The sequence below is a fragment of the Gossypium hirsutum genome, chromosome A06 (genome assembly GCF_007990345.1).
Source record: "Gossypium hirsutum isolate 1008001.06 chromosome A06, Gossypium_hirsutum_v2.1, whole genome shotgun sequence".
Lineage (NCBI taxonomy): Eukaryota > Viridiplantae > Streptophyta > Magnoliopsida > Malvales > Malvaceae > Gossypium > Gossypium hirsutum.
In genome coordinates this window covers 90639583-90655181 of record NC_053429.1, presented here as the reverse complement: position 1 = coordinate 90655181, position 15599 = coordinate 90639583, and the positions used below count along the sequence as shown (strand labels likewise).

Here is a 15599-nt window from a genome sequence, read left to right as displayed (position 1 = left end):
CTCAACATATGTGTCATATCTGACAGGAGAACCGAAATATTGTCCGCAATTGAGAGGCATGGTAGCCTTTGGAATCGCACCCATCATAGGTACTACTTACGATATGTAAGATCTAACTAGCACCCAAAATGGCCTTCAGGGAGTTAGCAAGATGCAGTTATTGACACGGGTATGTAATTGGCACTACCTACACAATCATATTGTACCTTATTTTGTTCATTGTTTGCATTCATGGATATGTTTTTCTCGTTAGGTTACGAGCTCGTCCAACATCATTTCCATTAAATGTTGAACAACTTGGGCACCATCAATGGCTACGGTGCGACATACCTCGCTAACATACCCTTCGAACAATAGATGCAATCATACGATGGGGGTCTACGATATGGGCATATGACGTTAAACTTAGCCGAGTGTATCAATTTCATAATAAGAGGACGCGTTATTTGTTGATAATCTTGATTGTGAAGGAAACATACTTTCCCCTCGCTACGTTGTTTCCAAAAGGGTGGCGGCGTACGCTGGACAGATAGCAGGTGACTATACTTGGTGTGAGGATGTAATGAAAGAAACCAAATGAAATATAGTGAGAGCGAACACTAAGTATGTAGTGTGGCACTCGTGTCAGAACCTAGAATTTTGAGTTACAGAGCACGCTAAGTCGAACCAAGACATGTTAGGGGCATCATATCGTGTCGACCTAACCCGAGGGACTTACGACTGTTTGAGTTTCCAAGCACTTTGGTTCCCCGTGTACACATGTAATCACCGTATGTGGAGACCTAGGAATCGGTACACCTCTTACATCAACAATGTGTACAGTCTAGAACGCATGCATAGAGTATAGAGTCTTAAATTCCTACACGTCCCCAATGAGAGTACATGGCCGCCAGTGTCCATTGCGCCATACGAGTTGGCACCGAACATGAACTTACATTGCGTCCCAAAAGGTTACTCGAATACCACCTGGATACAGAAAAATATGGATATTTGAGAGGAGGATGATAATCAAATATTATATGGGTACTATAGAAACCCGAGGCATACGAAGGCAACATGTTCTATGTTGAGGGAAACTTTGGTACCTAAACGTCGATAGAATTATTTTCTTTTAGAGAATATATTTATTACAATAGTTTCATTATCTTGGTGTTCAAAATTTATTATTTCTTATTAACTTATGCATAACTCATTATAAAATGTAACAAAGACAAATATATTGTTGGAATGAAAATTTATGGTTTCTTTATTTATGTCATATATATTTACTTCGCAGTAGTAATAAAAAATTACATCAATCATGTCGTGGGGATAGAATGTGTGCCATAGGTCAGTAGACGACACTCGCAAGGAGGATTTCTATGTACAACCAGAGATGCGGGCCTATAAACTTCCTTACTGTATTGTCCTTATCATCATCGCCTTCACCCCCACCCTCTTGCTCATCTCTATCTTTATTATCGTCATCGTCATCGTGGTCATCTTCGTATTCGTCTTCATTTTTACCTTCATCTCCATATCATTCTTTCATGCTCAAGTAAGGTGTCGTCTTCGCCTCCAATCATGTATCATTCACTCTACCAACAAATTGTTGCGCTGATGACCCACCCCAATAAAAAAATGATGCTGGTGGTGTTTGTGTTATTATCGATGTGTAACTGTAAGGCGCCACAAAACCCGGATACACTGGCATTGACGTCGACATCAGGGTGTAGAATGTAAGAGACATCGGCGGTGCCCTAAAATATGTACTTGTGGGAAGAGAAAAATCGAGAACATGCAGTGGTTGTGTATAGTGCGATGCTTGTGAAAAGAACATGGGGTTAATGAAATGAACAAGAATAAGTAGAATGAACTGACCGGGATATTGCGTAGATATAGACAGTGCTTCTTCGAGCGGAATCGATGATGAACCCGCCGTGCGACCGCATTTGGCCTTACGTTGCTACTAGGGTGGTTGTCGTTGCCTCTTCTAGTGAAGTTGCCTACTCTTCACCTCCATTGATAGTAGATATGACTTATAGGCAACTCTGGACGACAACAAGTACTCCAAACAAGCCGCCGTGGCCACCAAGAAAAATGGTTTGCAGATGGGTAAGAAATCAATCATACGATCCCAAGCCTAGATGTAGTCCTTGTGCATCTCTCGCCAATTCTCGTCGTTCTTCCCCCACATGTTCACCTTGTACAACTTCTTTAAGTCTCGCGGTGCTGGTAGAATTTGTTGTCGATACCCAAATTGTAGCAGAAGCAGGCAACTACTGATTGACATCTTACCCGATTCTATGGCCCAATACAACTCCTGGTATAACGTAGCCAACACGGGTGATCCCAACTCAATTTTTTGCATTCTTTGAAGTCTACTAGGTGTAGTAGCCACCTTATGTGTACCAAAATTTGAGATTTATCGGGAATTAAAATGCCGTTGATTAATTGAAGAATGAATGATTGGGTGTATTGTTCTTTGACGACCTTAATCGCATCTATAAGAAGCTTATCAAAATTTTTTGCCAACCATTTCATCAATATTCGACCACTATCAAACTTGTCCGTGACCTTCCTTAATAATGCTGCACAAAGATCCTTTTTTATCGGGGATAATTGTTGTTACCGTAACGATCGGTCCATCCATCGGTAGATCGAGTTGTAACGCCACGTCCTCTAGTGTGATTGTACACTCGCCACATGGAAGATAGAAAGTATGTGTCTCAGGCCTCCATCTTTCCACCAACGCGCTGTGAGTCTATGGTCAAGTTTGCAGCCCTCGAACATATGAGATGTATGCAAGAATCCCGCCTATTGCAAGTAACCATGAATTTTAGTAATTGGAGGCTTTGACAAATTATGTATGAACGCCTCCAAAACATAGTCATCTGCTTATTTATAACAACAAAAAATTATTTTTATTTATAAAAAAATTAAATTTAACTTAATTGAAAATAACGAAAATTAAATTTTTGTGTTATCATTACTGCTTGAGCGACAGAAATGTGATTATGGTCGAAACGAATTAGAGAGGTTGTTATTAGTGAAAATTTAATTCGAACAAATAAAATACAGAATAATTAAAATTAATATTTTTAAAAGAGAATATCGAAAAATTTAGAACAAGAACTTGAGAAAATTGAGAAAGTTAGGAGATTAGAAAGAATTGAGAGAATATTATGTGAATGAAAAATAAACAAATTTGGGGGTATTTATAGGTAAACAAAAATGACCATTGTCCTTTTTTACCGTTGCACGACCAACATTCAAATGACCGTTGAGGGAAAACGTGTCCATCTGAGCACGCTTTCTGTTTCTCTTTTAAAAAATAACTTATTTCCCTAAATTTTTAAAAAAATAACTTATAACCTTAATTTAAAAAACGACATAATTACCTAATTTAGCCTACTATTAACTCAACACTCGTATATGTCACATATTCTGAAAAGTAACTTTTCGAAGGAACCTAAGAAATAATTAAACTTTTTTACAATATTCAAGAAAAAAAAACTTAGAAGTTGTAAAAGAAATCAAAATCAAAATTACAGAAAACTAAAACTTAAAAATATACTAAATTGTTCTTTAAATGTGAACTTTTTTAGTATTATTTATTAAGATTTTATATTTTATATTTTACATGACATGTCACTTTTAATATACTTTACTACATGTCAATTTTTCATTATAATCAAATCAATTACTAATAATTTTTGTTAATAAAAGAATATCTTTTTATAATTGAAAGCTCAATTGGATGTAATTTTTTTAATTGCTATATTTATTGGTTTTTATTGGGAGGTTGTTTGACCCTCAAGGGTTTATTTTTCTAATTTATACTTCATTAAATTAATTTTTGAAATGGATAAATTATTTTTATATTTAATATAAATATTAAAGAAAAATTCAATATATTTGGTGTCACGGCCCATCCACTCCTATTAGCGTCGGCCCTAGGTAATTTCCTCTCATTTCAGGACCAAACCGGACCCAAATCAAAATCCCAACCGGACCCAGATTTCTCTCTTCTAATTTGTCCTAAAACCTTTCTTTTCTTTTTCTCTCAGCTCCACCGTCCAAGAAAGAGAGAGAGACAGAAAGAGAAAGGGAGAGCTTCGTTTCATTTCAAAATCTCGATTTTTGTTTTCTTTTTTGCCCAAAATACCCTTATCTTTCTTCTCAATGCCATATCCAGGTTAAACGCCGCCACCTTAAAGAAATCTAGACTCCGAACAATGATCGTCCGAACCTACGGTCGCCGTAACCGTGGTTTAACCAGGACATTCTCCGACTCCCTAGACGACGACGTCTCCGACTCCCCTCCCTTGTCCCAAGAAACGTTGCCGTCTCAGGACATCTACGATTTCCCTTTCACTACCACCCAGGAATCCTCTTCCTTATGGCCGTCCTCTCAAGAATTCATCGACGACGACTACAAGAACCAAATAAAAGCGCCCGTTAAACCAACCCAAAGATGTTTCGAATTCGAAGATCCAAGAAACGGTGATGTTAGAAGATCCAAGAAACAGAAGCAAAACCAGAGCAAGAACGAGGTAGGGTATTCTTCTATGCCGTGGATTTCGCCGACTTCGAGTCTGATGGAGGCTCAAGAATTCGGGGAAATGATGGAGCACGTTGACGAGGTTAATTTCGCGCTTGATGGGTTAAAGAAAGGCCAGCCAGTGAGGATCAGAAGAGCGAGTCTTTTGTCTCTGCTTTCGATTTGCGCCACTGCCCAACAGAGGAGACTGTTGAGAACTCATGGGTATGTTGAAATTCTTGATGGTTTTTGGTTTTTAGGTTCTTTCGTTGAAATCTGTTGATATTGGCATCTGGGTAGTGTTAATTTAGGGTGGAATTTTGAAATTTTAATTTAAATTTGGTTATGAAATAACTTTGTTGATTCAAACGGATTAAGGTGCATTTTGCTTCTTTTTGGCCTTTTGTTTTAGACATGGGGGATAATATGGATTAGTAATTTTAGGGACGTTAAGCATATTTGAAATTTTGAATTCCCTTCTGGGAGTCTATAGACTATTCAACTATATTTGGCTTTCCGATAGAGTTAAAGGAAAGATAAATGTATCAAAGATTTGGGTCTTGGATGAAAACGTAGTTTATTAGAAATTGTAAAGGGTTGGCGGTCTTGCATTCCCTTTTGGGGATTGCGTAAGTTATTGATGTTTTTGATAGTTTATGGATAGAATTTGATTTTGTTATTAATTTAAAGAATTCCTTTGGTGGTTAGTTTGTGTTTCCAGTAGTATTAAGGACTGTTACATTCTGTTATATTTTTTTTCCTTACTAGAATGTGGTTCAATTACTTCGTCAGTTTTTTCTTTGTCTGTTTTGAAAAGTAGAAAGCTAAATAGGTAGATTTTCTAGGAGTGGATAGTTTTTTTAAAATAGGTAAAAATAAATTAAAGACCATAACATCCTTAATTTTATTTGATTCTTGAGTAACTGTTAGCTGAGTTGGAGTAACTTGACTCATGAAAACAACTTGGTAAGACATTATGTATGGTATAAAAAGTATAGGTGCCATTTCCTGCAGCCGTGTAATTTGTTAATCGTCTATTGTCTCTTTTTAGGGATTGTCAATTGATTTTTTTCAGCTTATTCAATCTTCATTTACTGGTTCAGTGCTTGTTTCACTCTAAAAGAATGTGAAGATAAAGATGGAGTGGTTTTCCTTTTAGACCAAACATACGCATGAATATCCTATTGTCTTCTGGAAGGAAGAATTACTGTGACGCTCTTTGTTGTCCTTACACTGGCTTTGCAAACATGTTCTTTTCAGGATGGAAAAAACAATAATTGATGCTATAATGGGGCTCAACTTTGATGACATCCCAAGCAACCTTGCTGCTGTGGCCCTTTTTTACGTGTTTACCAATGATGTACGTTTTTCAGCAGTTGAAGTTGCATTTATTGTCTATTTATAAATCTATACATAATTTCTGCTCAATAGTTGAGGATTTTATGCACACATGGGGTTCTTGTGAGAAGGTGTTGATCCAGGACTAAAGTAAAAGTTGACAATGACAAAACCAATACTTTTTAGTTCAATTAGTTCTGCACATAGAGTCTTTGTAAATGACTAAATGTGTGTCTCCTACTGCAGTCTTGCATGTGCTGCTACAGTCTAACTAGTTACAATTAAAGGTGAATGTTAATCTGTTCTGCCCATGTTTGGTTTCACCTTTTATCTTCAGTTGATTTTTATTCTTTATTTTAGAAATTCAAATGTCAAGAGATCCATGCTTATATGCCTAGCTTTTATGCTTTTTGGTCCCCAATACCAGTATTTGCATATAGTTGAATCAAATGTTTTGAACATGTTAATTGCAATATTCATCAAGGTTCTTATGAATTTATTGTGTCAGGGTCAAGATGACCAGCTCCTGGAGTCACCTTGTTGCATTCGATTTCTAATGAAAATTTTAAAGCCAATTATCCCCACTGCTAAAGAAAACAAAACAGAGAAACTGGGCTTTAAGCTTTTGGCATTACGCAAGGATGCCAATGTCGCACGGGATACAACTAAGGCGTTGGATTCAAGCTCTGCTGCTATTATCTCTAAAGTTGAGGAGATCCTTGTTAGTTGCAAGGAAATGAACTCAAGATGCGGGGATGATAGTGATGTAAGAAGGCCAGAGTTAAGCCCAAAATGGATAGCTTTGTTGACATTGGAGAAAGCTTGTTTGTCTAGAATTTCTATTGAAGGTATGTAATGGATATCTAAGACTTATTAGTATTTATTTATAGATTGTGTTGCTTGAAATGTAATAGGAGCTCAATATAGACCTAAACAGAGCTACATATGTATATAAAGAATGCATACTCTGGTAATTTTTTACACTGCTAATTTCTTTTATGTTTTTTGCACTGGTATTGTTTATTCAGATGCAACTGGTACTGTAAGAAAAACTGGGGGCGATTTCAAGGAGAAACTACGAGAGCTTGGAGGACTTGATGCGGTCTTTGAAGTGGCCATGGAGTGCCATTCTGTTATGGAGGTGTGAGCTTGTATGTTAGATCTGGTTTCTGTTCTTTTGCATTTCAAGTGAAGGATATTAAGAAATACTGCTTTAAATTTTGGGAAAACCTCTTGCATTTACATAAAGCCATTCATTGGTGACATATAATGCATTAACTTCTGTGCAGGGTTGGGTGGAACAGAGTTTATCTTCTCCTCTTACCGAAGATAGAAAGGATGTGCAGAGCCTGGTGCTGCTTTCAAAATGTTTGAAAATCATGGAAAATGCTGCATTCCTCAGTAGTGAAAATCAGGTACTGAAGTTGTGATTTACAGTTATTTTCTTCTATGCTTCTTATGCCTAGCTTGTGTAACTAAACTGCCACTTCTATTAAGCTGTTAAGAGTCTAAATGTTTTTCTTTATTTTTATTGTAGAGTCATCTACTAGAAATGAAAGGGAAATTTAACTCACATGGACCTCGACTATCTTTTACAAAGCTTGTTATAAGTGTAATCAAGATTCTCTCAGGTACTGATGTTGCAATTACTACCCCAAATTATTATTATTACTACTACTAATAATAATCCTAATTATTATAATAATAATTATTATCATTATCTTCTTTTGAAAGATTTATCACATTTCGATTTTCCAATGTCATTGTTTCCAGGGCTTTATTGTAAGAGTTCTTGTGGATCATCCAGTATAGGAAAGGCTTGTGGCAATTCTAAAGCCGTGGGTGGTGTTGATGAATTTGCTCTAACCACAGATTGTAAAGGTATCGGACAGTCTGATGTTTTTGAATAAAATATATCATTCTAATAGCTGCCGTTGGACTTGATTGATTCTTTTTAATTTTGCAGTGGATAGACATGATATTATCTACATCAGTTCATCTGAAAAATCCTCAAGCATGGAGTGGTCCTCTGAAAAATGTTTCAATAAATCTCAGATTGAGCCAGGTCCCTCCACTCAGTGGTTAGGTCATCTCGTACCTAGTTTTCAAAGTGAGAATACATCCACGAATGATAGTCGTTTACTAAAAACGAGAACCCGTTCTTCCTTTGCCAGCTCATGCAGCGGGAAATTAGGAAATTCATATGATGAAATACCTGTAACAAGTAATTGGTCAGGGATTCTTTCTGAGAGGCCTGTTGGTTCAAAAGATGACAAATGGCAAGTTTTAGAGGATAGTCAGGATCCTTTTGCTTTTGATGAAGAGGAATTCGTGCCGTCAAAGTGGGACTTAGTCTCTGGGAGTAAAAAAACATCCCAAACTAAAAAGCATCGGAAACTTGGGCCAAGAAATAGAGAAGTCCAAATTGAGCATCAATGTCATACAATAAGCCAAAAGGAATCAACTAGTGAGGAAATTTGTCTGAGAAAATCTACCAGTGAAGAATATAATTATTCTAGTGCAGCTTCTAGTTCTAAATATGGTGAAGAAGAATATGCCAGCCTTCTTTCTGACTGCCTTCTTGCTGCTGTCAAGGTATTCCTAAATATGCAGTTCACATATCATCCAACCTTTGCAGTGCTTTTTTTGGTTTCAACACATTATTATAGTTTATTAGAATAACGTAGAAATTACCTGTCCTGCTCAGTCTGCTTTGTGAGTCCTTCAATGGTATCGATTGAATTGATGGGTCTATGCAATTTAATGGATAGCAAAAAACCAGTTTTTGCTTTGTATGACTTTTTACTATCATGTTTCTCTAAGAATGGTGGTTTATTTGATCTAACAGTGGGGGTCTTTTCTTGGCAGGTTTTGATGAATTTAACAAATGACAACCCACTCGGCTGTAAGCAAATTGCTGCCTCGGGGGCCCTAGAGACCTTGTCTAGATTAATTGCTTGCCATTTCCCTTCATTCTGCTCATATATGCCTCGCATCAGTGAAATGGAAGACAATTCTCTTTGTGTTGAACTTCACAACCAGAATGACAGACCTCTTACTGATCCAGAGTTGGATTTCCTTGTGGCAATACTGGGTCTGCTTGTTAACCTAGTAGAGAAGGATGAACATAACAGGTTGATTTACCTTCTTTGCATTCAGTGCAGTGGCTTAGAAAGCAGAATAGAGGTCATTTTTCTGCCATTTTTATACTCTTAGTCACAGGCACATAACATTTACGTGTCATGCTTCTATGTAGATCACGGCTTGCAGCAGCTTCTGTTTCTTTGCCGAATTCAGAAGGGTTAAATGAGGGAAGTCACGTGGCTGTAATTCCTCTGCTATGTGCCATCTTCCTTGCGAACCAAGGAGAAGACAATGGTACTGGAGTTCTTTCTTGGGTGAGGACCCCTCTTTCTTCTCATTTTTCATGATTTGGAGCATTATCTTTTTATGCTAGTGTGCTTGAAGAATTTGTCATCGTTGACATGGCTTAAATCTTTGTTGTATTTGATCATACAGAACGATGAGGCTGCTATGCTACAGGAAGAGAAAGAAGCAGAGAAGATGATTTTAGAAGCCTACGCAGCCCTACTACTTGCTTTTCTTTCCACTGAAAGGTTGGTATCATTGATATCCTTCCCAATGCCCACTTCCCTGTTTTCTTAATAAACTTATTTTTCACTGTCACTGACAGTAAGAGCACACGAAATGCAATTGCTGAATGCCTCCCAAATCACAGCCTGTCGATTCTGGTACCTGTGTTGGAGAGATTCGTGGTATGTGTTCATTTAATAATTGAAAATTAGCAGCTATATAAGCAGTAGATTGGGAGTTTATCGCAAATTCATGGACTGCAAAGCAATTAACTGCATTTAGGCCTTTAGAGTTATGAAGCCATGGGTTAGCTTCGGACATAATCTTTAAACCATTTTTTTCAAATTATCTTGCAGGCATTTCATTTTACATTAAACATGATATCTTCAGAGACTCATAAAGCCGTGAGTGAAGTGATTGAATCATGTAGGATACCATGAGGACTAATGAAATATTTTGTACAGCCTTGTCTTTTAGATTAGGGGTTTTGTTATAACTGAATGCCGGTGCCGACGAGGATCGGAGTTGGCAACACACTGAATCGAACTGACCCACAGACCTCGTTATCAACCATTTGTTTGTTTCTACCCACAATTTTTTTCCCTTTTCATTTTATTTACAGTATCATTCTTTGTAGTACTATTGCCTCGCCTTGATGCAGGCCGAGGGTTCAGTGTACATGGAAGGGAAAAATATAATCAAGAGAAGTTTTCCATGGCCTTGTGTTTGTAAAAATGAATGTCAATATGAAACCTTTTCCACAGAGTTATGTATAATTAAATAAAAATGACTTGCACTCAAAGAAACAATTCTGTATAACAAAAATATCTTTTACACTTTGACTCAGCCCGAATTCATATTAAATAAACCAAAAAAAAATTAATTTAACTTTAAATGTAAAGTATGTAAAATATCAATTTAAATTTAAACTTTTTTTATTTTTTAATAATGAAATGGACTTTTTGGGTGGGCCAAATTGACTTGAGAAGGGATTGGATTTGAAATCTTCTTTGGAATTAGGATGAACACCTTTAATTGGGAGTTATAATTCAGGAAATTTTGGTGCTATTAACTTGAAAAAATCTTAAAAAAACTTATTAATCTTTAGATGAAGAATTCACAGAAGGTTTAACATTACTTAAATTTAGGATTTAAGATTAATCACCTTCAATTTATTGGACCACAAAAAAAAATGTCCATGAAAACAATAAGAAATTTATATAAGAATTTAGCGACTTCTAGGGCTTTTAAGTGATAACTGAGACAGTAGGAGATGGATGAGAACTATTTGAAAGGTACAAACTCTTAAGTTTCTAAGTGATGAGTAGGACAAGAGTTTGATATATGAATCAATTGAAAGAATATAAACTTTTGGAAGCTTCTAAGCTAGTATAGATACCTCGGAAAGAGTTAAAGATTGCAATAGAAAAACTAGAGGAAGAAAATGTCTGTTCAAAACCATAGTTATGTAGAAGGCTGCAGAACTTATTTATCACAGTGAACAATAATAATCACATGATACTTGTAACACTTCTTGTCCTACTCGATCGTCGTGTCTCGTGTCTAAGCTACAAAATGTTATACTAATTATTTAAGCAATGACAATCAAATAAATATCCAATTCATGTCGTTATACATTTAAATTCAAACAAGACATACATATAATATGATATGATATGATATACAATCAATTCTGGGAATTACACGAGCTTATGAATACTCTTATACTAGTCCGTACTTGAACTAGGACCAAATTGTAAAGTTTTAAAAATTCCTGGACTGATGTCACGACTTTGTCATTTCCTCATCGCGGCGTGGTCATCTTAGTCTGTCACATGGCAGCGACATGCATATGCTTGTCACGACATCACTCTTTGAAATGAGAACATTGTGACGCAAAAAGTCTAAGCTTGCGGTGTGGCCCCTAGTTTTGGCTACTTAGCTCATTTTGGTACTTAAATTACATATTTTCAACCAAAAAACTATTGTTACCAACCTTCACATAACATTAAGGCAATCCAATACTTATCCCATATCAAATATCAACATATACCATCACATATCCAATTTGCATTTAAATTTTCATTTCCGTTTATTTGAACATAGCCCAATGAAACTATAATTAAACGAACTCAGATACACAGGAATAAGTTGCTCACACCAGCTGACATTATATTGAGGTTACCCATCTGGGCTAAACCTACGATATGTATAACATGGGAATCTGCAACAAAAATAGATCTCACACTAACATGTAAAATCCCTTATCAAACCACATATAACCCTAATAGCATGTCATACGTATCCTAACCTTTTACTAAGTTCACACAATATCATTTCCATATACATATGTCATTATCAATATCTAAGCATAATTACGTATTCCATTTATCAGTCTAGTAATCAACCAACATTTACATTTGCACGATGTACTACCTCATAATAACCAGTATTCGTGTAACTTTTCATTCAATCCAATTTAAACCATATGTGTCAAATTCACTAAGTTCTACTTAAATTTAGCATATAAATGAATTCAAACATAAAATAAAATAGGATGGTAAGTCCCAAATGAATTTACCTGATCAAAATATGTTAAGTGGATACTTTAGGGGCTAATCCATAATTTTAGCTTTTCCCTGATCAACCCCACTTTGACCCGATTCTTGATCTAAAAAATAATTTTATATCATCAATCAATACCAAATATCTCCTTACTATGCTATTATGTGCATGAATCTACACGAACTCGATTTCTCGATATCCCAAAAATTTTATATTTTATCCAATTTAGTCCCTGAACATAGGATAGTTATAATTTCCAATTCCTAGCTTTGAATTAAAATATTATTTCATATATTCTTATTAGGGACCTTATAATTTCTATTTCTAACATAATTTCATAACAAGTTTTACATTTATTCAAGTTGGTTCGTAATGTAACAAAGCTAACAATCAAGCTAAATTAAATATACAATCAAGTCCTTTTCATATACCAAGCTTAAAATTGATCAATTTCAAGTCTAATTCTTCAAGAAATCAACAATGACAACTTTCAAAAAATTTAACAGTTTTACAAATTGATAAATGGGTTAAGCTAAATCAAGCTTCCATGATCTCAAATTATAAGAAAAAGGCTTGAATTTACTTACTAAATTATGGTCGAATGTTATAAAGCTTTTCTTAGGTTTTTTTTTCAAGGGATGGCAAGAAGACAAAGATGAAAGATGGGAATAACATCTTTCTCCACTAACTTTGTATATATAGTTAGATTAAGGTTTAATTAAACTAAATTAATTAACATAACATGACTTAATTAGCTTAAATCATCCACTAACCATTCTTAATGGATTTCATCATCATCATCCACAACCTCTTATATAAAAATGGTTTAATTATCATTTTGGTCCTTTGGTAATTGCTATTTAATTCCCCAAGCATTTGACCAATTAAAAATCTATAGCGATTGAAATTTTACAATTTAGTCCCTAATCATTAATTAACTATTAATTCAACGAAATTTCTTAACCAAAATATGATGTAACAATATATTATACGCGTAAATATTAATATTTAATATTTTCGGATTCAATTTATAGAAATGAGATTCCAAAATCATATTTTTGGTATCACTGAAAATTAGGTCTTTACAATACTCAAGGTATTCATTATATTTGATTGCACGATTCGACATTCATGACTTGCATGACATTCAATACATATTAACAATTCATTCATACAAGAAGTTTCTTAACAATGAATTAAGCTTTGGACTTGCTTAAGGAATATCTTCTGAGGTATATTGATATAATGTTTTTAGTAAGCTTCAATTGTTTGAGGAATTTTTTAATGAAACTTTTGATGTAAAATTTTCAAGATAGTGAGTAATTTTTATTCTCATGAAAATGCTTTTATCAATTTTTTCTAGAGAAAAATTTTGGAATAATGAAATTTTTAGTTAAGCAAATTTTGTACTTTTAATTTCTCATAAAGATATTATCAGATTTCCCTTGAAATGTTTTTAAAACCCTCTCTCAAGGGTGCTCTCAAATCATCCTTGAGATGTTCTCAAAACCTCTCTTAGGGAGACTTTCATATCTCCCTTGATTCTGAAGATCTCACAAGATATTTTCAAACATCTATTGATAATTTTTTTAAATCTCATACAATATATTTTCAAACATCTATGATATTTTTAGATAGAATTTTTTTAAATCTATCATATAAGAATTATTCCACATCCAGGCAAATTTAATCACTCAGTAACATGTTTAGACTTCTATTGAAGTTTATTTTCTTGTTTTAATTTTCAAAGAGTTTTGAGCTTCTACCAAAGTGAATTTTTACTCATTTGAAATTGTTGAATTATTAATACTCTTGTATTGCTTCAAAAATTTGAATCCCTTTTATAAAAATGGCATGAGCATCAGGATCACCGTCAACGTCTCTTCAATTCTTCTTTTTTAAATTCAAATTTTCTTTTAGAAATGGGTAAAGCCTTGAGATTTTTGTCTTTGCATATTTCTAATTTTCAATATGATATGGAATAATTAGTAACAACGACTAGCTGTTTTTGTAATTCTGCTAATTTCAGTATTGTAATGTAACGGTATTTTTGTGCAAGTGTACACAATCGTTCAAGTAGTAAATAAGTAAAATGAGTTATCGTCTCCGCAGGGACTGTGTATGTTAATCGATTATTTGTAAAATTATAAGTTAAAAATTTAGTGGTTAAAACACAATACTTTGAGTGGTGGATGATTAAATTAAATTATCTAGATGCAAGATGATCTTTATGCAATTAAATCTAAATGCAAATGATCTAAATGCATGAATGGATTTTAGCAACAAAAACACAATTTCAACAATCAATAACATAAATAGGCTAGGATAATCATATTAATCAATTTAATTCATTTTCATCATGCTTAACAGTGTTCGGAAAACTTTCCATGGCAAGTCAATCTTTCATGAGTTTGGAAACCAAATTAAGTCCTCTCAGATATTTTACTTAATGAAACATGCATTTTACTGATCATATTAACCTAAGGGTTTCTTAGTATTTATGCAAGGTAGCAGGGACAATTAAGTTTAAAACAGTTTAATAACATAAACCTAAAAACTATGCAAGATAATAGAGCTAACTAAAGATATTATGAACCTCTAATTTAATCGGGTTTAATGATCCAAATTGAGCATTACACTTTTCAATTATGCGTCTACTAGCTGTCGTTTGGTTAGGATTGCTCAGCTAATCTAAATGCATCCAATCACGTATGAATGAAATACATCTTGATTTTAATTGAAAACATGATCGACTGAGGCACAAACACGTTAAACATGAATCAAATGAATATTGTTGGCTTAACATAATCATCCTAGCTAAAAATTAAGCTATCATTGTTGATTGCAAGATCAATAAACACTTAGCAAACATGTTTAAATTAAACAACAAGGAGGAAAGAGTAAACTCTAATTCAATTCAGTAACCTTTTAGATCTTTCTGACCAAGGTGTTTCTTCGATCTGCCCATTGCTCCTTTGCTAAGGGTTTCTCAAGGTGGCCGGAGAAGAGATGGTCTTGACAAGGCTTTTGTTGGCTAAAGAATGGAAAGGAAAATAGAGTGGCTTGGCGTGGAAATAAAGAAGGGAAATGAGAGAACGAAGGAATGAGACATGCTTGATGAATGAATGGATTAATGGATGATTTAAAAGATGAAAGGTGAGCAGTATTTATAGGTGAAGTTGGTGGCTGATTTTGCTAAAAATAGCATCACATCTCTCTTGATTCTCTCCCTCCTATAGCCGGCCATGATGCGTGGAAAGGTGGGTGATTTAGTTGCTCGATTTGAGCACAAGATCATGCTTTATTTAGCTAGGGTTGGACGGTTTCTCAAGCAAACCTTGTGTGTCAATTTCAAACATTCTACCAAGTGTAGGGACCTCTAAATAATTGTCCCAAAGTTTATTTTTGGCTACCCAAGTGTGGTTGCTGAATTGGGCTTGTCTCCTCTTGGATTGGACGGCTCCATGACCCAGTAAACTTGTAGACTGATCCAACATATATCACCATTTTTTATTGGGTTAAGATGATAATTAAATGATCCAATTTTGCATGGTTGTTGTCGTCCAATACATGAGAAAAT

The 15599-nt window shown here is 34.8% G+C and overlaps 1 protein-coding gene and 1 long non-coding RNA gene across 3 annotated transcripts; one reads left to right on the top strand and one right to left on the bottom strand.

Moving 5' to 3' along the window:
* Positions 1 to 3993: 3993 nt before the first annotated feature.
* Positions 3994 to 10169, top strand: LOC107962986 (wings apart-like protein 1). Of its 2 annotated transcripts, XM_016899592.2 has the most exons (14): positions 3994 to 4747; positions 5783 to 5882; positions 6369 to 6708; positions 6889 to 7001; positions 7150 to 7275; positions 7398 to 7491; positions 7634 to 7741; positions 7827 to 7941; positions 8035 to 8455; positions 8729 to 8994; positions 9117 to 9258; positions 9380 to 9477; positions 9555 to 9636; positions 9811 to 10169. In XM_016899592.2, the coding sequence occupies exons 1-14, from the start codon at positions 4218 to 4220 to the stop codon at positions 9892 to 9894; spliced, it is 2619 nt and encodes an 872-aa protein (XP_016755081.1). In that variant the 5' UTR covers positions 3994 to 4217; the 3' UTR covers positions 9895 to 10169. The 2 variants fall into 2 exon arrangements, with proteins under 2 accessions (XP_016755081.1, XP_016755080.1); XM_016899591.2 differs by having other exon boundaries at positions 7827 to 8455.
* A 620-nt stretch (positions 10170 to 10789) lies between these two features.
* LOC121230244 (uncharacterized) lies at positions 10790 to 15130 on the bottom strand. The gene is made up of 3 exons (XR_005928195.1): positions 14945 to 15130; positions 12036 to 12125; positions 10790 to 11282 (listed from the first exon to the last, which is right to left on the bottom strand). It is a non-coding gene; the product is annotated as an uncharacterized lncRNA (long non-coding RNA).
* Positions 15131 to 15599: the final 469 nt, after the last annotated feature.

Coding starts and splice junctions, on each gene's coding strand:
- LOC107962986 (XM_016899591.2), top strand. CDS start 4,218: ATGATCGTCCGAACCTACGGTCGCCGTAACCGTGGTTTAACCAGGACA. Junction 7,276..7,397: donor TCCTCAGTAGTGAAAATCAG/GTACTGAAGTTG, acceptor TTTTTATTGTAG/AGTCATCTACTAGAAATGAA. Junction 9,478..9,554: donor GCTTTTCTTTCCACTGAAAG/GTTGGTATCATT, acceptor TGTCACTGACAG/TAAGAGCACACGAAATGCAA.